This window comes from Sinocyclocheilus grahami, unplaced genomic scaffold, assembly GCF_001515645.1.
Source record: "Sinocyclocheilus grahami isolate Dianchi unplaced genomic scaffold, SAMN03320097.WGS_v1.1 scaffold419.1, whole genome shotgun sequence".
Taxonomy (NCBI): Eukaryota; Metazoa; Chordata; class Actinopteri; order Cypriniformes; family Cyprinidae; genus Sinocyclocheilus; species Sinocyclocheilus grahami.
The window spans coordinates 1,645,663-1,668,162 of record NW_015505598.1 but is presented as its reverse complement, the minus strand read 5'-3'; the positions used below and the strand labels follow the sequence as shown (position 1 = coordinate 1,668,162).

Here is a 22,500-nt window from a genome sequence, read left to right as displayed (position 1 = left end):
TTCTTTTGTTTTTACTCGTGATCTTTACAACACGCATTACATTACTGTATTTCACGGCACACTCGTTTAATGCGCATTTGGCGCCACCTATTGTTGTGGGTGTATTATCGACATGTCAAAGTCTAGGCCCTGAATATAAGACGACTGAGTTTTTTCAGATGTATTTCCAAGAAAAAGACATCGTCTTATATTCGGGTCAATACGGTAATGTTAACAGAAGAAACTTTAAAATTTAGAAATGTATTCGTAATAGTAAACAGTGTTTCCCACAGGATTTTGTGAGACCGTGGTGGGTGGACCTTGGTCCGTCTAGGGGGGTCCGGGGAAAATATTTTACATTTTAAAGTTAAATTCATGTATCTGGTGCACTTTGAGAGTTCAAAATTAAGAGCTCCAACACAGGTTCAGTGTGCAAACCAAAGGTGAATTGACTTGAAGTTTAAAGGGGACTGTCCTCTTTTTAGTTGTGATGTAGTGTCTCAGTCTAAATTACACTCACACCGGTGAATTTGGAAGCCAAACAAATTAGAATATAATAATAATAATTGTATATTATTATTCCTATGACAATAATAGCCATATATTATAAAACAATTGCACTGTAAAATAAATGAAAATGAGTATTTCACAGGTATATATATTTTTGATCTTATTCAACAGTAGGGAAATTACATTGCTTTTGTCCTAATTTCTGCGCTTTGCAAGCAGCGACTAAAACTTTTTGCCACATCTTCCAATGTGTGCTACTACAACAACTAAACATATTTAATAATAAAAAATAAAAAAAGGCATTTGAAATTAGAATCAACCCACTGCACGATACAAACAAAGATTTATTTATTTATTTTTTTAATTTGATTGTATCATTTCAACGTTTGAAAAACCCCCAGAATGGTCCGACTTTAGCTTTGTGAAATCATGCTAGAACCGGAATAAAACAAGCAGCAGACAGGCTGAATTTCACTCTCTTAGAGCTAGGGGTGCTCTGATTGATCGACTACCGATCACTATCGGCCGATAATCGCATTGGGATGTTTGATCGGCGGTCTCTAAAAATACTGATCTCAAAAAAACGATCTGATGATGCGCTTGCTGTGAGAGGTTTGGCACGACATGCAGCGGCACCGTCTCAGTCCAGCGCGGGTAAAATAATTATAATGCTGAAGGTGAGGTACAATTCATATTTCTTCATTGAAATAACCTATAAAGTAATTTGAAAACTTTCTGTGAGACATAATTTCACAAACGGCGTGAGTGAATCACCGCGCGCGCTCTCTCTTTCCCTCTCAAAATACGCAAATTACTTTAAATCACATCGCGTCTGCACTATAAACGAGCTGCACAGTTGACACAGGAATTGTCACTTGCACAATTGAGGCAGTGCCGCATCATCACTAAAGTTTATAAATTGCATTTCTTTTTAATTCTTGCCAGTGTTTAATCATTCAGCGCTCGCGTGCTCTCCTGGAGACACGCATAACGGCAGGTTGCGGTGCGTATTTTTTCCACGCTCATGTTAACGGATAAAGCGTTCACACTGCACACGGTTGCGTTCCGGCAGTGCGTTCTGGCACTGCGATCGGTGATGGACCTCAAAAATCCTGATCGGAGCACCCCTACTTACAGCAGGTGGCGCTTATGGAACAGAGGGGGAAATACCATCGAAAATCAGTTAGCTTCAGAAATGCATTCATATAAACCCCTACCCCAATATTTAAATTTTTCTTCCAATAAACAGTGAGCTTGCTCTGCCTGTACAGTATTTTCTTCATGCGCGTCTGTTAATTTTAGTCCTTGCAAGAGATACACCTATGAGCTTTTATTTTGGCGGAAAACTCCAGCTTCTGTGAAAACAGGTCTACAAACGGGTCTCATTACAAATATAGTGAAATACTGTAAACATTTGCCCTTTAAAATGTTGAAAATTATGCATAACTGGTGCCCATTGCATTCTCAGATTCTCAAACGGACTTGATAAGGGGATAAAGCCATATTACACTTTGACGGACACCAATGCAATGGCACGAAACACAACGTTAAAAATGTTATGTTATATTGAGGAGTATATACTGTATCAATACATTTTCGGTTCATTATGAAACTGTGGCAGGACAGATTAGATTACTTAATGAATGGGAAACACTGAGTAAATGTTGAATTAACACACTCGAACAAGGAACAATACTTATACAGCTCTCAATAATAACAAAGTAGTTTCGCTTTCACAATGAAACACAGCGTCACACACGGCGGCCTTGAGTGAGGAACGGCCGGAGGGCTAGAGTGAGTGGAGGCCGGCGGGCTTGAGAACGGCACAGCCGGCGGATTCGACTTAGGAGCGTCCGGCAGGCTTGCGGCAACCACATGTGATGACCCCGGGCTGGACTCCGCTTCGTCCACGGTGAAAGCCGATCCGGCAATCCACAGTGCAAAGTTGTTGTATTTCTTCAGCGACCAGCACGGATCAACTCCAGGCATGTCGATGCGATATCTTCCTCTTTTGGAAGACCAAACAAAGTAGTTTCGCTTTCACAACGAATCACACAGCGTCTTCAGGACATGGGTGCAGCAACAATACTACAGCGAGAATAAAAGTTACGTCTTCTTTCTTTGCGTGAACATTTGGGCGGCGTTATGCAAATCTTCCCACATAGTGATGTAGATATGTGGGGGCGTTAGAACGAGTGTTTTAGGAGGGCGTGGCTGACTCTTAACTTTTATAAAGAATATCTCTTTGGATTTGAGACTTTAGTCTTTGTAACTTTACAGATCTTCTTTATGCACCAAGAGCTTGCAACACTCCAAAGAGAAAGGACAAATTTGAATCACATCATATGACCCCTTTAATGTTACAAATGGAGTCTTATTGCAACATGTTTCCGTTTCCATTTAATTTCAACAGTCATGCTTAAAGATGGCCATCTTTAAATCTACACAAAGGCCATAGCATTGAAATTACATACATATGGATGCTGTATGTACACTGAACAAAATTATAAACGCAACACTTTTGTTTTTGCTCCCATTTTTCATGAGCTGAACTCAAAGATCTAATAAGATTGATAAGATTGACTTGACTTAAAGAAGGCTTGGTGAATTCTTTTTTCGGACACACTTCGGGTTACATAATAGTATATACATCATTGGCAGTTGGTTAAAGGAAAAGACATTTAATATAGTCCATTCATGAAGCTGTGAGTTCCTGTGTGGCTCTCCGCTGCGTTTAAGCTGGCTTCAGTTGGAGGAGGGTGCTGAGGAGTTCAGGAGATCCACTGACCTGTAGAAGTACTCATGTCTTGCTTCAAAGCCACCTTACAGCCACGCATCTGCCATCACCCTCGCTCCTCAAAAGCACTTTAGCAAATTGTGCTATAATCAAGTTCACAGTGATCCTGCACCTCGGACAAAAGTCTGGATATGGATCCAGTTACAGGCTCCATATGCAAGCACAAGGAAGACAGAGGGAACACAAATAAAACTTAAAGCTAAATGATGTGCTTCTTGACTGAAACTGTGACACCCCTTGGAAAATAATGAAACACTTTCCTTATACTTGCAAGTCATTTTTCTGAAACGTGTAACAGAGAAGTCCTGCACCAAAATATGGCTCCAAATCTCATAAGTCAACCATTTCTAACCATTTTAGAAAGAAAGAAAAAAATAATAAATCAACCTGCTGTCACTTTTTAGTACTGTGCAACAGTACTAAAAACAAGAGTTTTTATTTTTCGTCTGTGAGAAGAATAACAATACATGTGTGCAGTGCTACCGTACTAATTAATCAGTAAAGGCTGGTATATATGTGGACAACTTTCTTGTTAATTAATTTTCTTGTGAATTTAGTTTATTACTGAAATATAGTTTCTGGTTTAACTGTGCAGACTTCTCACAAGATGCATTGTTTCAGATGGAATAACTATTTCGCCACCCTCTGTTTACCGGGGAGCTGCTATTTAGTTATTTATTTCATGCTTTCTTAACCCATTAGTGTTTATTATTAACCCATAATTGCGACTTTTTATCTTGCAATTCTGACTTTTTTCACAATTGTGACTTCTTTTCTTTGAATTTTGATATATAAAGTCAAAATTGCAAGTTATAAAGTCCAATTCTGAGGGAAAAAGACTATTTTCTTACAATCGCACGTTTATATCTCACAATTCAGACTTTTTTGGAGTTGAGTTTATATCTTGAAATTCTGACTTTTTCACAATTCTGACTTCTTTTCTTATATTAAAAGTATTAAAAAATACTTTTCTTATAATTGCAAATTGAAGTCTTGCAATTCTTCTTTTTCAAAACATATTTGTGTTCTCTACCATTCACTACTTTATCTTGATGCATTACTGGTCCATTATTGTCTTTATTGGTGTTCTAGTTTTTTGTTCTCTTTTGTAAGGAGAAATGGAGAGTAATTTGAGGTAATTATTGCGCTCTAAGCAATGTCCTGACTGTTAGTATAATCTGAAATGTGAGCATCTCTCTTTCATGGCCTCATTAGGTGGCCTGAGCTGTGATTAGACACGACAGATGCATCAGGCTACAGCAGAGGACATTCACGTCGTTCTGAAGTAATGATCCTATGCATTGTATATGATCAAACATCTTTTTATGACAGTGTTATCAAATATAACGTTTCCCTTTTGCTCCGAAACCACATTCTGCGCAGGTATTGGTGGTTGTATGTGGCTGCTATTTCAGATGCTCGTTTAGTGTTTAATTAAGTGTGGTTTTTCCTTCAGTAGTGGAATGAGCGTCTGCTCTCTGTCACAGCGCTGTCTCTGTGCTGTAGTTTTATGGCTGGCCCACTTAGTCTCAGTATTTATGCTTTTTCTAGTGTGAGTGCTTAAATTGAAACGCAACCCTCCACATTTAAACAATAAAAGTCTTCAAGGGCCGACCTTCAGATCTACCGTCACTTCATAAATACCTTATCATAAAAAGAACAGAAAAACCATCATGAGAACACCTTCTAATTAAAAACACATGCCTGCGACATTATTTAAAAATGCACTCTTCTTTTACTCCCAACCTCTTGTGTGAAAGAGCCTTTATATGAAGAAAAATAAAACAGTCATTGCTAATGATTTATATTTTCTTTTTCTGAATATTTATCAAAATGGGAAGAAAAAGCAGGTTCTTTTCGTACAAATCTGTGATGTACTACATCTTTCAGAAGCACAGGAGCAGTCGCTCATATGATTGTGTGTGTTGACAGTGGTGAGTTAGCACCTATTGACTTTCTGACCTTTTACCTCTTTTTGACCTCTGCTTGCGGTGCCCTCTGTGCCACTAATAGAGATGTAATACAGTCTCAGTGCTAGTTAGATAGGAGCGTTTAGGGTGTCAGTATTCTTGTCGAGTGATGGCGGTCACATATGCTGCCTCACTTCTTTTTACACATTTATATCTATCCCTGAACTTCTGAAACGAATGACTGAGTGTAGATCAGAGCGTTCTGTGAGACCTCGACTAAATGACACAGCCTTGTAAGTGTGGGTGGCCCAAGTGTGAGCTGATTTCCAATCGTCTCAGGCTACGTCTGCATTGTGATATAAACTCGCAATTGCAAAAAAAGTCGGAATTGCAAGATATAGACTCGCAATTGCAAAAAAAATAAAAAATAGTTCTGTGATCATTTTATTATCAAAATATCCCTGGTGTATCCAGGTTGCACTCAGTCGCCGTTTCATGTTTGGTCTAAAATGCATTTGCCCTCATGTTTTGCCGCAGAACAACAAATGCAAGCACATTTATCAGGATTTCTTTGCAGGAATGTAATAATATGAAAATTGTACAAACTAACCAGCAACACTGTGAAAGAGAATAGCACATAGCAGACACATACCGATATAAACATAGATATCTATTGGTACAATGTGCATCACATCTAAACATGCATCATCATTTAAAAAAAATAAAATGTGTGGCCACACTTTATTTTAAGGTTCAGTTCTCATTATTAATTACTACGTTTGCCTCAGTAAACTCCTAATTTTCTGCTTGTTAATAGTTAGGAAGGTAGTTGTTAAGTTTAGGTATGGAGTGGATTAAGGGATCTAAAATATGGTCAGACAGAATAAGACATTAATATGTGCTTTATAAGTACTAATACACAGCCAATATGTGAGTAATATGCATGCTTGGTAAATGTTGAGAATTGGTCCTAAAAATAAAGTGTTACCAAATCACTTGGTTTTCACAGAAGATGCTCTCTCAATAGGATACATTTGCAAATACCGTTTTGCATTGTAGTGTGGACTGGGAAAACAGATTTGGTAACACTTTTATTACTATTAAATTGCTAGCATATTATACTACTAGCATATTGGCTGTTTATTAGTATTTAAAAAGCACATATTCTGCATGATCATATTTTAAATCCTTAATCCACTCCATACCTTAATTTAACCACTACCTTACAAACTATTAATAAGCCTCAAATTAGGAATTTATTGAGACAAAAGTAGTTAGTAATAATGAGAACTGAACCTTAAAATAAAGCCTGACCTTTTTTGCAAATATAGTCAAGTTTTCTCAGGACAAAAACACAGTCTCTTTGTGGACGAAAGGCTAGAACTTCCTTTTTCATGCACCTCTTATGTTTATGAATTGTAAATGACAGATTATGTTAGGTGCTGTCTAGTTTAAAACAGACGCCCATTTAAAGAAACACTACTCTACAAAGGCAAAGCACAGTAACTACACCAGCACTCAACTAATCCAAGATTTAAATTTTTTTTTTAAACCATGCATTCTTCAACAAAATACAAATGACCAGAATCTGTGGGGTTGCTATTGTATTAAAACATTTAATTACAGTGCTATTAATTTTTAGCACCCCCGCCTTAACTTCGTGTGATAAATTGTGGTTTGTGTAAAAGGAGCAGTGAACATGCGAAAGAATTGAAAGCAACAGCTTGGGAAATGTTCTCATCAGCTCTGGTAATTAGAGGAATTTCATAAATTACACTTGTGTGGCACTGCATTTAAAGAGCACTCAGAACATCCTGAATTGTTAACATTTTTCATTACGTGGAAATGCCTGGGAACAAGAAGGAACAGCTGTTTTGAGTGCCGGCGCCTGTAGGAAACCCACATCGCTCATTCAAGGTGAACTTCAGTGCTCTGGAATAAAAATAGTGAGAACTTGTGTCACGCTAATTTAGCAGAAGCTGTTTGTTGCTTCTTTCCGTCAAGAGTTTTTCTTCATGAGTAGACTAGAAGTTGCTAATATGTTTTTTTCTGTCACTTGTAGCAGTCTGTTTCGTTCTCAACTGTAACTCCATTTTTACAATATAAGCAGCGCATTTAACCTGTAATCACTAAAGATGGCTCACTGCTCATTGTAGGCTGGGTCAAGACTACGAATCAGAATTGGGACTTGCAGTAGCATCGCATTCTGAAGTGGCAACATTTGCTTGTTTATAAATTATTATTCAGTGACAAAAGGTTGGCAAAGATTTTGGATTTAATATAGCTCAATATGAATATATAGAATATAGTTATTGCTTTGCTTTTAGGGCTGAATATTTCACCCAGAAAAGCAAATTTTGCCATTATATACTCACCTTTATATCCAAACCCTTGTAATGAATTTTGAGTTACTTGCTGTAAATCTGGCCCTCTTCTATAGTTCTCAAACGTCATTCTTCGTTCCATCTATTAGAACTGAAGTGTTCACCTCAGGTATGTTCAGTTACAACATATGCAAGGACCAAGAATGTTTTATGGTCTTTTTATTTATTTATTTATTTGATTCAGACAGTCTTGTGAACTAAATTAATCTTTAAAAATGTGGCATGTATGCGAAAAAAAAAAAAACAAGGTTACATTTTAGAATAGGGAACACATATTCACTGTTAATTAAGAGTTTTCCCTCAATAAACTGCTAGTCAGTAAGGTAGTTAAGTTTAGGTATGGGGTGGATTAAGGGATCTGAAATATGATCATACAGAAAAAAATTATATCGGGATACATATTGATATTGAATTATTGTCCAGCCCTATACAGACATAAATATGTGCTAATAAACGACCAGTATGCTAGTAATATGCATGCAAACGATATCATTTTGCCGATTTTATCGGCCGATATGAGCCTGTCGCAGATATATATCGGTATCGGCAAATATGCCACCAATATGAATGTTTTTTTTACAGAACATAAAACGCAGATGAAATGGTTATAAATGGTTTAATTATGTAGTTTGTGCTCCATTGTTTGCTACTGGCGACATGGATGAAACGCTTAAAGCTTAAGTGTATGGAATACCATTGAAATTCTCCTGAACGGCACGGTGGATTCGCACCAAATTCAATTATATCGGGATACATATTGATATTGAATTATTGTCCAGCCCTATACAGACATAAATATGTGCTTTATAAGTGCTAATAAACGACCAGTATGCTAGTAATATGCATGCGAACGATATCATTTTGCAGATTTTATCGGCCGATATGAGCCTGTCGCAGATATATATCGGTATCGGCAAATATGCCACCAATATGAATGTTTTTTTTACAGAACATAAAACGCAGATGAAATGGTTATAAATGGTTTAATTATGTAGTTTGTGCTCCATTGTTTGCTACTGGCAACATGGATGAAACGCTTAAAGCTTAAGTGTATGGAATACCATTGAAATTTTGAACGGCCATATCTCCGTAACGGCACGGTGGATTCGCACCAAATTTGGAGGAACCCTCTCGAACGCCGAATCGAGTGTACGACTCGAGGCCCCCTTTCGAATGATACCATCTCTGCATCGATAGCCCCCGGGGTCCGGGAGTTATGAGCGGTTAATTTCGCGGTCGGACGCCGACTGATCTGGCGTATAAATTGTATTTATTTACAAAGGGTATATTATGTCACACTTCTCTAGTAAGTTTTGTCTGTGTGAAGACAATAGCGCAAATTCGTGAAAGAATGTTCCGAAGTGAACTAAACTTCAACTCAATAAAGTTGAATGGAATTGAATTGAAATAAAGTTGAATAAACTTCAACCTTACTGGGTGTGGGGTGTTGTGGTGGGGGGGGGGGGCGGGAGGTGGGGGGGGGGGGGGGGGGGGGGGGGGGGGCTACCGACGCACAGAGGGTGGCGTTCGAGAGGGCTCCTCGAGCTGAAGTGATCCCCCGAATTTGATGGAGATCCGCCGCCGCGTTCGCAAGATAGTGACACCAGTCAACACTTTCACTTCAGTAAGGAGGTCTCTTGTTCAGGCAGCCACATTCAAGCGTTGTCTTATTCGACCTTAAGTGCCCTGCGAAGTGGACTTCACAAGATATTCCGCCATAATTCCAGTTCCAAGGGAACATACACGGTACATTCAAAGGGCATTAAAGTGCGTGAGACGTGAAATTGTATTTATTTACAAAGGGTATATTATGTCACACTTCTCTAGTAAGTTTTGTCTGTGTGAAGACAATAGCGCAAATTCGTGAAAGAATGTTCCGAAGTGAACTAAACTTCAACGCAATAAAGTTGAATGGAATTGAATTGAAATAAAGTTGAATAAACTTCAACCTTACTGTTCAGTGCACTGATGTCAGACTCATTTTAAATGATAGTTTATTGTTAAATTGTTAAATGCCCTGCCACACATTTAAAATAAGATCTGATTAACGTGAATCTTATCATTAGTCCTCTCCACTAGATGTCACCCTTATTTACCTTGCGCGATGTTACAACAGAAAGCCTGTCGTTCATTCAGCGCTTATCATGGCCATACGCGTGATTCGCAATGCTCAGGTGAAATGCTATAGTAATACTATAAATCAGCGGAAGCATTTGATATCACGCATAAGGCGCCATGATTTCCGCAATGAATGAATGGCGGATGGCGTGGCGCACTGTTTTGTTTACACGTACTAAAGCGCGGATGACGCTCGCGGAGTTTTCAGCTTCTGCCGTCTCACTATATGATGATATGAACACAAGTGTCATTCCAGCTGCTCTGAGAGTCACTTCATTAACATTTTACCATTTCAAACAGACGTTTTTGATGTCTGAATCGATACCCAGCCCTACTGTTTATGTATATACTGTATTCTATATATAGTACCAGTCAAAAGTTTGGACACACGAATGGGAAAGTGTATGGAATACCATTCAAACCAAACTTTTGTCTGGTACTGTACTATAATATACACAAAGAATATCGGCCAATATATCACTATCTGACTTTTTTACTCCCTAATATCGGTATCGGTATGCGAAAAATACCGATATCTCCCCCAAAAATCCATATCGGTCGGGCTCTAATGCTAATAAGCAACTAGTTAATAGTGAGAATTGGGCCTTAAAATAAAGTGTTACCAATAAATAAATAACAGCACTACTGGTCTGGAAGGACATAAGGATGCAATAATTTCTTAAACTGTATTTTCCCCAGTCGAATTTGACAACTTTTGTTTGGTAGAAAAGAAAATAACACACACACACACACACACACACACACACACACACTTAATGTTTATGACAACTTTTTTCTTGTGAAATTAACTTAATCACCTGTGTTTAATCAACTGAATTCAGATAACTGTCACAGTGCGTAGGAGGGAAACAAGGAGACAAGTAGATGAATTTCAAAACTTGACTTTTAATTAACAAACCAAAATAAAGAATAAAAAACCACTTGGGGATGCTTACGGGCTCCGAGGCCCTCCGTGGGACATGACAGGGGACTAGAGCCCTCCCTGGGCTTAACTGGGGATCCAAAGTCCTCCCTGGGCTTAACTGAGGATCCGGAGCCCTCCCTGGGCTCAACTGGGGATCTGGAGCCCTCCCTGGGCTCGACGGGGGAACAGGGAAGCACTTACGAGGAGCTGGCACTGGAGGGCCCTCTGGAGGAGCAGGCACAGCAAGGCGCTTTCGAGGAGCTGGCACTGGAGCGAACTCGGGCTAGAGCTGACACTGGAGTGAATTCTGGGGCTGGAGCCGACACTGGAGCGAGCTCTGGGGCTGGAGCCGACACTGGAGCGAGCTCTGGGGCTGGAGCCGACACTGGAGCGAGCTCTGGGGCTGGAGCCGACACTGGGGCGAGCTCTGGGGCTGGAGCCAACACTGGGGTGAGCTCTGGGGCTGGAGCTTACTGGGTTACTGGCGGGCTTGACTTCGTAGCGGCCGGCGGGGCTGACTCGGGAACGGCCGGCGGAGCGAGCTCTGGGGCTGGAGCCGACACTGGAGCGAGCTCTGGGGCTAGGATGAAGGCAGAGAACAGTCCTTTTTCTCTTCATCCTCCTCCTTTGGTTACGGGGGAACTGGGCAGCCAGTGGGCTTGTCGTTGCGGTTACTGGCGGGCTTGACTTCGTAGCGGCCGGCGGGGCTGACTCGGGAACGGCCGGTGGGCTGGAGAGAGCCGCGGTCGGCAGGCTTGACTTCATAGTATTGGGCTGTCGACTAGGGTGGAGCTTCGGAGGACAGCGGGGAATTTGGGGTTAGGCAGGCGGTAGGAGCCGTTGGAGAGGTATGTGGAGGTTCTTGGTGTGGGGTGAGCTGGGGAGATGCAGCGCGTTCCAGCGGGAGTTAGATGACGAGGCTTGGGAAGTTTCTTTACTTCTTCAACTTCCAAATCTGAACCATTTAAGAACAGCACAAGATTAATCAGCTCGATCAAAGGAAGATCGCAGCGGATTATCTCGTCATCCATCCCCAGCAGGAAGCACGCACCTAGAGCGGCATCGTGCCAGCTCACCCGGTTAGAGAGCTCGACACATATCACTCCAACCTCAGACCGCCCTGCCGCAAACCCCACGTCCTCAGTTGCAGTCATCTTTTTGTGGTTGAGTCTTCTGTAACGGTGCATAGGAGGGAAACGAGGAGACGAGGAGATGACTTTCAAAACTTTACTTTTAATTAACAAACCAAATGAAAAGGAACACTAACATAGGGAGCGCAGGAGACACACATGGAATGACGTTTAAGACTCGACAAGAAAACATGAGGCAGACTACACATTTATACTAAACTTAACGAGGGACAGACCGGTGTGGGGAATCAACTAATAATGACAACGAGAACAGGAAACCAAACCAAATATGGGCATAAGGAAACACGAGAGAGAACTAGAACTTGGGGAACAAAACACAAGAGACAGGAACACAGGCCTGACAATAACATACTATTTTGAGTTTTTGTTGATTAAACCCGTCTCTCTCTCTTTTTTTTTTTTTTGTTATTAACTCAAATTTTTAGTTTCAGTGAACTGAAAGGCAACCAGGTTAGTTACTTTAATCTAAACCAGCAATGTTTTTACAGTGAGCTTCTTATAGAAATGTGTTTCTGAAAAAGTCACATCTGATGTTGGTCAGGAGGTTGCAGAGTTTCTTTCTGTCTGGACCCCATTATTACAGCTCTTGATACATTTCAGACTTTTACACCCAAAACATCTTAGTCATAGCGTTAATTTAATTATTCAATTTTCATTCATTTTTAATGTTTTATTTAGGATTTAATTTGATATGCATTATGTTTTAATATTTACTTGTATCAGTTGTGTATAAAGGGGTAGTGCTGTGCGTTACATTGAAGCTCATTATGTTTTAAGACTCACGCCCAGTGTCTTTCACTGCCATGTTTTAATTTTGAATTCAGAAATATTTTATCTCACATCACAGAGTGCAAAAACAAGGGCAGTGATTTGGAAGTGAGAACTGAAATTTTTTATCAAACGTCTGTATAATAAATTAGTGTTTACTGTCTGACTGCATTACAGCGTGGACTGAGTGTGGGGGGAATGAAACGAGGAGAGAGCAGAAGAGAGAAAGGGCCGCGGCAGGAATAAATAATCATTTGTCCAGGTTAGGATTCCAGCGGTGTATCTTACGTCTGTTAGTTGCACTAGTGCTATCATTCGCCCACCATTAATATCCAATTTCATATGAAGCAAGAAACCTTGTTTAGCAGGAATAAAATATGGTCAGATAACAGCAGGACACCATCCTGCTCACATAATTACCCAAACGCGGCGCGGGGAGGGATCAGATCCGCGGCTGGGCAGGGGGCATCGGCGATAAGCGCCCGGCGCGCTCCCACACACTGGTAATTACTTTATTGATAATTTGCAGGGAAAATTGCCTGAGCCAATCGTTGCTGCTAGATTTAATGGATTGGAGAAAAAACTTTAAAAAAAGCACCTTTCAAAAGGATTTTAAATATTTCTAGGCCATAGGGGAAGGCTTTTCCTCTGGCGATAATAGCTGAAAGTCATGTAAAATAGCCCACTCTTGGCATGATGCTGCTGGACGCGTGTGTTTATCTGGCCATCCCGCATTAACACATTTACCCCCTCGCCTTAAATGAGGTCATAATTCTCTAAGGGTAAGGCCTTGGTAATGAAATTGACATTTAGCAGCCGCACCACAGTCTATTAACTACAATAAATTTAATTTGCAACAGGCCCAGAAGTGAGCTGGGCTGCGGAAAGAGAGAAAGAGATGAAAAAGCGGCGAACCGACGGTGCTGGTGTTTATTACATGCGCCTGGCCACAAGTACATTTGCTAAAATAAGACCGCTCTTGTGTTCTCTCGTGTAACTATAACTGCTTTTGCTCTGCCTGCTAAACGATCAGATAAAACAACGTAAAAAATAGAAGTGCTGCAGATTTAGTGTTTTTCCAGACTCGGGTTTTTCAAATAGTGATCTGCTTCTAGACCCCGTCTCTAATGTCAGGAATATTGTTAAAGCTGATGAAACAAGGTTACCTGCATCCTACAAAAGAAGGTTTTTGGAAGCTTTCCCCGATGCTGAGAATTGTTAAAGCAATAGTTCACCCAAAAATGAAAATCATTTACTCGTCACAAACCTGTATGACTTGGATAAATAAATAATTTGAAAAAAGGGATCACCAAAATGCTTTTGGCGTCCTTCAAAATATCTTCTGTTTTCCACAAAAGAAAGTCGTACTGGTTTGGAACAACACGAGGGTGAGAGAATGATGCCGGTTTTCACTTTCACTATCCCTAAGCAATGCACATTAGTGCCGAATTATGATGACATTGTAGCACAACAGTTACGAATCTTCCCTGAATTGACTTTACAATGCATGGGCCAATATATTGCACTGGAATAAACAAATGCAGACTGTGCAATGAAACTATGAAGATTGTAGAATTCTGTACTTTAAAAATACGAAGCATTACATGTTTTAAAACGAAATTAACATAAATGAATAAGAAATGTGTGTAAAGAATTAAAAATTACAGCTGTCCTACAGTTGTGCCATCATTTTCACCACACTTAACAATCATTCTGCCCTTAACGTTTTATCAAAAGCTAGCGTAGTCACTGAAGAGCCTGCTTGAGATCTCAAGTGATTTTTTTTGTTTGTTTTTGTCTTGTCTCGTTTTTAAAAATAATCGTTGTTAAAATACCTTTATTTCAAATCAAGCTGCAAGCTTTTTTTCAAATTATGCAAAAACATTGCATTTTGTGTATTTAAGATAGTGGGAAAGTATTTTTTTATTTCATGTGTTTTAATGAAAAAAAAAAAAATCCAAATCCATTTCTGTTTACATAGATTTCTGTTGTTATATATTTGCATATTTGCAAATATGCAAATATATTTGCCATCATTAATGTTGGAGATTATAGCTGTTATGCTATAGAATGTTAAAGGTACGTTGGTGTAGCTTTATCTTGTTGCAGATTATATGTGAGCCAGGAGCACAAAAGCAGTGTTAAGTCGCTGGGGGATATTTGTAGCAATAGCCAACAATACATTGTATGGGTCAAAATCATACATTTTTCTTTTATGCCAAAAATCATTAGGATATTAAGTAAAGATCATGTTCCATGAAGATATTTTGTAAATGTCCTACCGTAAATATATCAAAACTTAATTTTTGATTAGTAATATGCATTGCTAAGAACTTTTTTGGACAACTTTAAAGATGATTTTCTCAATATATAGATTTTTTTGCACCCTCAGATTCCAGATTTTCAAATAGTTGTATCTCGACCGAATATTGTTCTATCCTAACAAACCTTACATCAATGGAAATATTATTTATTCAGCTTTCAGATGATGTATAAATCTCAATTTTGAAAAATTGGCACTTACGGCTGGTTTTGTGGTCCAGGGACTTGATTTTAGGGTCACATGATCATGTTATTTTTAAATTGGTGTGATTATTTGGTCATATGACTTGTATATTTTGATATGGCTCCTGATTTGGCATGGATTGTGTAAAACCATAGTCTTGTTTCTTTTTTAATGGACAAATGAATATTTTTTTTAAAATTGCAAATAGAATCAGTACAGAAGTGTGTGTGTGTGTCACGGTGTGGATGTATGGCTCTGGAGTCTGTTGCTTTGGTAAGTAAAATCCTTTAAATCTCGCTGTATTCTCTAGCTGTCTGAAGGATCGATACAGCATGTGTCCAGTCATAGCGAGCTCCTCTCTAATGGCCTCTTCATGCAGCCAATAGGCTTTGGCACGAGTGCTTGTAAGTGACACCAATGATCGATCATGAAAACAGTGATTAGTCATGATCTGACTTTAAAAACACAGTAACAACTCTACACATGCACGTCAAAAAGGGGACCGGTTTTACTTTTGTCATTAGTTATGATGTGATTTTTGGTATGGTTTACAGCATGATCCAAATAAATGGTCCAGTTGTTTGTGACACCAACACTTTAAAGACTAAAGACATTTTCAGTTCACCTAAAAATTAAAATTCTGTCATTTGCTCACCCTCATGTCCTTTCTAACCTGTATGATTTGCTTTATTGTGTGATATTTTTTGTCAGTGGGCACCATTGTTGTTCAAAACATCATCCTTTCCCCGTCATTGCAGACCTTCTTTACTTACAGATATGTTATAGTCACATAAGCACAGATTACATAAACCTGAAATTTCCTGCCAAATCTAACCCAACCACTCAAAATATAAATCACTGAATTAAGACTTAATAGTGAACCAAAGGAAGGAAAATTACTCAATAATGGAATTTTGTTTTTACCTCAAAAATCTTTTGTAGTGCGCACATTTGCTTTGAAGTATATATGAATCAAGGTGAAATTAAAGTGGATCGTTGGGCTCTTCAAAACATGACCAGGTGCTATATGAAAATGCATGGTCCAAAATAGTGGTTCATGATTAAAGGGGTCATATGATGCTTTTTTAAAGATCATTATTTTGTGTATTTGGTGTAACAGAATATGTTGACATGCTTTAATGTTCAAAAAACATTATTTTTCAAATGCTGTACATTATTGTAGGTCCTCTATGCCCCGCCTCTCTCAAACGCTTCGTTTTCTACAAAGCCCCTCCTTCCGACAAGCGCAGTCTGCTCTGATTGGCCAGCTGACCCAGTGCATTGTGATTGGCCGAACACCGCAAGCACTCGTCGGAAATGTAACGCCCCTTACCATAATCGCCAGCTTCATCTTTCAAAATAAATGTAAAGATAGAGCCCGAAAGGGGAACAGAGTCGTGTGACAGACACAGTGATGAAGCTGGGCTCTCTCGCTCTCTCACACACACACACACACACACACACACACACACACGCACACGATGCACAAAACTCCGCATCTGAACAGTCAATAGCAAATACTAAAACTAATAACAAAACAGTAGCTGATTCAGAAGAGCCAGATTGTCATAGCAAAGTCAGAATGACCTCCTCTCCTAGGTTCACGAAACGGTCATCCATAAAATGCATTGCTGTTCTGTTGTAAGTCATCTTAAAGATTCCTAAATGCATCTACTTCCGGAAAGGCCAAATAAAGTGCTTTTGCTTTTGTCTAGAAACACACAGCGTCTCCCTGACATGGCTGCTTCAACACTAACTGCGGTTACTGAAACCACGCCTTCTTTCTTTGCGTGCACATTTGGGCGCATTATGCAAATATTTCCACATAGTGAGGTAGATATGTGGGGGCGTGTTAGAACGAGGCATTTTAGGGGGGCCGTGGTCGAATCTTAACTTTAATAAAGTATATCTCTTTGGTTTTGAGACTTCAGGGATCTTATCTATGCACAATCAGCTTGTAACACTCCAAAGAGAAAGGAAAACTTGAAATCGCATCATATGACCCCTTTAATGTAGTATGTTAGTCTTCAGGAAGGGCAGAAATACACGCTTTATTAAGATTTCCCGCACATACTAATATAATGATGCTCTTTAGCATGCATATTATTAGCATATTGCCGTTTATTAGTAATTATAAAGCACCTTGTTCAGCATGAGCATATTTTAGATCCCTTAATCCTTAAACCCATACCCATTAGGAGTTTGAGACGAAAATCATAGTTAATAGTTAGTTAATAGGGAAAATTGGTCCCCAAACTAAACTGATTTTCTTATGTAGTTTGTTACTTTTGTAACAGGTCTGTAATAATGAATGTGCAAGACAATGAAAGACGTCTGTGTGACGTGGGTCCCTGTAATATATAGCCGATTTCAGGTTTACTGCCCTTGTGGGGATATTTGATCCCCGCAATTTAGGTTACATTTGTACATTTATAACACTATACTTTGTGTTATATTACCTTGGCATTAAATTACAGCAAAGTTAACACTGTTGTCCCTCTGAGGGAGTGACAGAAAATTTGACATCTTTCTTTTTTTCTCTTTTGTAAAGCCGTAGAAATTCTATCGTGGATTTTTCTTTTGCTATTGGAGCCAAAAATTGGAAATGTAAAAAAGGTCCACGGCTGTGGAATTAGTTTCTATGACTTTCATCACGCCAGTGTTGATTTAGAGATTCAATCACCCTGGCCACAATTGAGTTTTTATGAATTGCACCTTTTGGAGTTAGAATAATAATTAGTGCTGTCAAACGATTAATGGCGTTAAAGTTTTTGTTTGCATAATATATGTATGTGTACTGTATATATTTATTATGTACACTACCGGTCAAAAGTTTGGGATCAGTAAGACGTGTAATGTTTTTAAAGAAGTGTCTTCTGCTCATCAAGGATGCATTTATTCAAAATATAAATCTTTTTTAACAATATAAATCTTTGCTATCACTTCTTATCAATTTAACACATCCTCGCTGAATAAAAGCAAGTACAATTTTTAATAAAAGTAATAAATAAAAAGTAAATAAAATTTACTGACCTCAAACTTTTGAACAGTAGTGTTTATTGTTAGAAAAGATTTCTATTTTAAATACATGCTCTTCTTTAAAACTTTTTATTCATCAAAGAATCCTGAAAAAAGTATCAGTTTCCAAAACAACATGAAGCAGCAACAGTTTCCAGCTCTGATAATAAATCAGCATATTATACTGATTTCTGAAGATCATGTGACACTGAAGACTGGAGTAATGATGCTGAAAATACAGCTGCGCATCTCAGAAATACATTACAGTTTAATGTATATTAAAATAGAAAAACGTAATTTTACATCATAATAACATTTCACAATATTACATTTTTCCCCTGTATTTTTGATCAAATAAATGCAGCCTTGATGAGCAGAAGAAACTCCTGTAAAAACATTAAAACTTGTTCTGATCCCAAACTTTTGACCGGTAGTGTATATATAAATACACGCACATACAGTAAATCTTTTGAAAATATTTACATGTATATACATTTATATATTTATATTATATTTAATATATAAACACAACATATTTTTCTTAAATATATACTTGCATGTGTTTGTATTTATATGTACATACACACACACACAAGCGTATTATGTAAACAAAAAAACAAAAACTTTTATTTTGGATGCGATTAATCGCGATTAATCGTTTGACAGCACTAATAATAATCTTTCTTTTGCATGCTCAACCCAACCCCTACTTAGGACTGGTTTTGCTTTTTCAAGTTGCTTTAGATGTTTTATCAGTTTCAGTGTAATGTTTGGGTATTGTGTGTTTCTTGGAGGTCTCGCTCGCGTCACCGAAGGTCTCGCAGTCGCAGCAGAGATCGCGATCGTGGCCAGCGTCGAGACCGAGACCGAGACAAAGACCGGACACGGGACAGAACTAAAGACAAAGAGACGGACAAAGCCAAAGACAAACAAAGGTAATACTTTCTTTTTGTGACATTTCGGTTTCTAGTTTTCTCTAGCACACACACACACACACACACACACTCCCAGATTGCACCGAGTCATCAATACACCCGTCTCATGTCTGTGTAGGAAATCTTATAGTCTGGATTCAGCTGAGAGTTCAGCTCAATCGTGTGGTAGGCCTCATCCATCCAGCCTGATATCTGCCCTTCAAACTCAGTGTATACACCGTCCCGCTGGGCGTCTAATGCGTTTGCTGCTCTCTCCCCGTCTTGATTTATGCCCCGGTGTAATATGCGTGAGCAAGAGCTAACTGCATTTCCATCCAGCTCTGCTGTTCGCCGCTCTCAAACCCTTCCTCGACTCCTGAGAGACAAAGCGTTCTCCGTTCCACTTCCACCATTGGCTCACGCATTGCTAAACTAGCTCACGACACGGAAACACCAGTAATTATGCACAATCTGTTCAAGATGTTGTTGATCCGTACAGACGTTCTGATGTTTGGACGGGTCTGGAAATGTTTCCAAATAAAGGTATACATCTGACTAAGTGACGGCAGTAATTATTACACGTAGCATTCATCATTAGGTGTAATAATTAGAGGGGCCTGTGAAGCTGCTGTCTGTGAGCGTTGATTGGCTGTGAAGTAAGCCGCTAATGAGAGCATAGTCACATGCCCATAAACAACCTCTAGAGAGAAATGGACTGCTTGCACAACTATTTCCGTGTTCGACTTAATTACAGCTTTAATTGCATCTACACACAGACAGTTACACATGAGAACACATTATTATTGTTATTACTTCATTTTAGGGCTGTCCGTTGTCTAAAACAATGATTACATTCTCTGTGTAAAACATAAATCATATTAAACCTACTGAAATGTGCCTATAAATGTGTTTTCTTTTCCAAATGTGCATAATTTAGGTCACACTTTAGTTTGGGCACCGATTTTCACTATTAACATAGTATTAACTATTACTCGGTAAACTCCAATTTGCTGCTTATTAATAGTTAGTATGAATGAATGAATGAATAAATAATAGTTAGTAAGTTAGTTAGTTATTGTGTAATAATTACTCATGTCATGTTATAAGATTTTGGTTATATTGCCCACCCTTAAATTGACCAGTGTTTCAGTGTTAAATAAGGCAACCACATGAGTTTTGTACAATCATATATTATTTTATGCTTAAGAAAGGGGAAAAAAACTCGGAAATAGGTCCCAAAAATGAAAATCCTGTCATTATTTACTCACTCTCATGATATCTAAACCTGAATGACTGACTTTAACCCTCTCGTTGTGTTACAGTCATTTTGACTTGGAGAGGATTTTCTTTTTCCTGAAAATGCAAGTTAATGTTATTGCTAAAACGTATTAACTTTGCTCACTCGGGGTATAATCACTTCCCATCATTTTTTGGATATTTTTTGTACTTTTTGGGGGGATTTTTTTTTACCCCCACCACCTTTCTTACACTTGTGGTGTTCCTGGTCAGAATGACTAGCCTACAAATGCTTATACATTTCTCATTATGCTACATTATCACCAAATATTGGATTAGATTTTGTGTCAACTTGTTTTTTTTCAATTAGGTCAGGCTTTGTATTTATTTTTCAATCGTAGGCCTCATTGAGCTGAGATTATATTGGTCAAAAATAACCTTCCATTGAAAATGAATAGGGGAGTTTGGAAATAAGAGAAACATTTACTGTTCAGGGTACATGTACTCTCATGCTTCTGCACACACACACACACACACACACTCGCCCGCACGCACACACACACACACACACACTCGCCCGCACGCACACACACACACACACACACTCGCCCGCACGCACACACACACACACACACACTCGCCCGCACGCACACACACACACACACACACTCGCCCGCACGCACACACACACACACACACACTCGCCCGCACGCACACACACACACACACACACTCGCCCGCACGCACACACACACACACACACACTCGCCCGCACGCACACACACACACACACACACTCGCCCGCACGCACACACACACACACACACACTCGCCCGCACGCACACACACACACACACACACTCGCCCGCACGCACACACACACACACACACACTCGCCCGCACGCACACACACACACACACACACTCGCCCGCACGCACACACACACACACACACACTCGCCCGCACGCACACACACACACACACACACTCGCCCGCACGCACACACACACACACACACACTCGCCCGCACGCACACACACACACACACACACTCGCCCGCACGCACACACACACACACACACACTCGCCCGCACGCACACACACACACACACACACTCGCCCGCACGCACACACACACACACACACACTCGCCCGCACGCACACACACACACACACACACTCGCCCGCACGCACACACACACACACACACACTCGCCCGCACGCACACACACACACACACACACTCGCCCGCACGCACACACACACACACACACACTCGCCCGCACGCACACACACACACACACACACTCGCCCGCACGCACACACACACACACACACACTCGCCCGCACGCACACACACACACACACACACTCGCACGCACGCACACACACACACACGCACACACACACACACACTCTCACACTCTCTCTCACACACACACTCACACACACTCTCTCTCTCACACACACACACACACGTTTATGTACACAAACAAACTATATTGAGTATTGCAGGCTTTCTTTCTTTCTCACAGAGATGAACGTTATCATCATATGATTGAGGCTCAGATCAGTGAAGCCTACCGTTCATTCAGTTACAAAAATAAATTCAAAACCTGTGCTAACTGAAGTAAAACAAGTTGACAAAAATATGGAATCAAATATTTGGTCATAATATAGCATAGTGAGATTTATAAGCTATTTTTTTATATGGAGGTCAATTTTCACTGTAAACACTACAAGTGTGACTTTTTTTTTGTGCAAAATAAAAGCATTTCAAAACAAACTCTCTGGCTAAACAAAGCACACTAGTGTGATAAACAGTGCAAATTTATTTTCATATTTTATTGAATATTTGTGGATAATTTTGTCCACAATAACACTTTTTTCACTCAGTCAGATCAGTCAGCTCCAAAAACAAGTACAAATCCTGTCCTAATTGAAAGTAAACAAGCTGACTGGTAATAATACAGCATAACAAGAGATTTACAAGCATTTTTTTAAAGGCCAGTCATGTTTGACTGGGAACACCAAAGGTGCGATAGGTTTTTTTTTCACAGAGTTTCAGAGCTACTTGCTTGTCGTTTCCTCAGGTGATCTGGAAATGACTGGACGAGACACAATTTAATTGAATTGAATTCTAAATCTAACAAAGAACTAGTGATGATTGAGTGTAAACCGTAAACACAGGGTTTGATCCCCAGACACTGGCTGCTATTCTCTGTTTGTGTGTGTGCGTGTGTGTGTGCGCATGTGCGTATGAGTGTGTGTGTGTGTCTGTTT

At 39.5% G+C, this 22,500-nt stretch overlaps 1 protein-coding gene across 1 annotated transcript in view; it reads left to right on the top strand.

The window, feature by feature from the left end:
• Positions 1 to 16,060: 16,060 nt before the first annotated feature.
• Positions 16,061 to 22,500, top strand: part of rsrc1 (arginine/serine-rich coiled-coil 1) — a 115,760-nt gene continuing 109,320 nt past the window's right edge. The window contains exons 1-2 of the mRNA XM_016232781.1: positions 16,061 to 16,068; positions 18,861 to 19,001. Coding sequence (XP_016088267.1) covers positions 16,061 to 16,068; positions 18,861 to 19,001 — 149 coding nt within the window. The remainder of the gene's footprint in view (positions 16,069 to 18,860; positions 19,002 to 22,500) is intronic.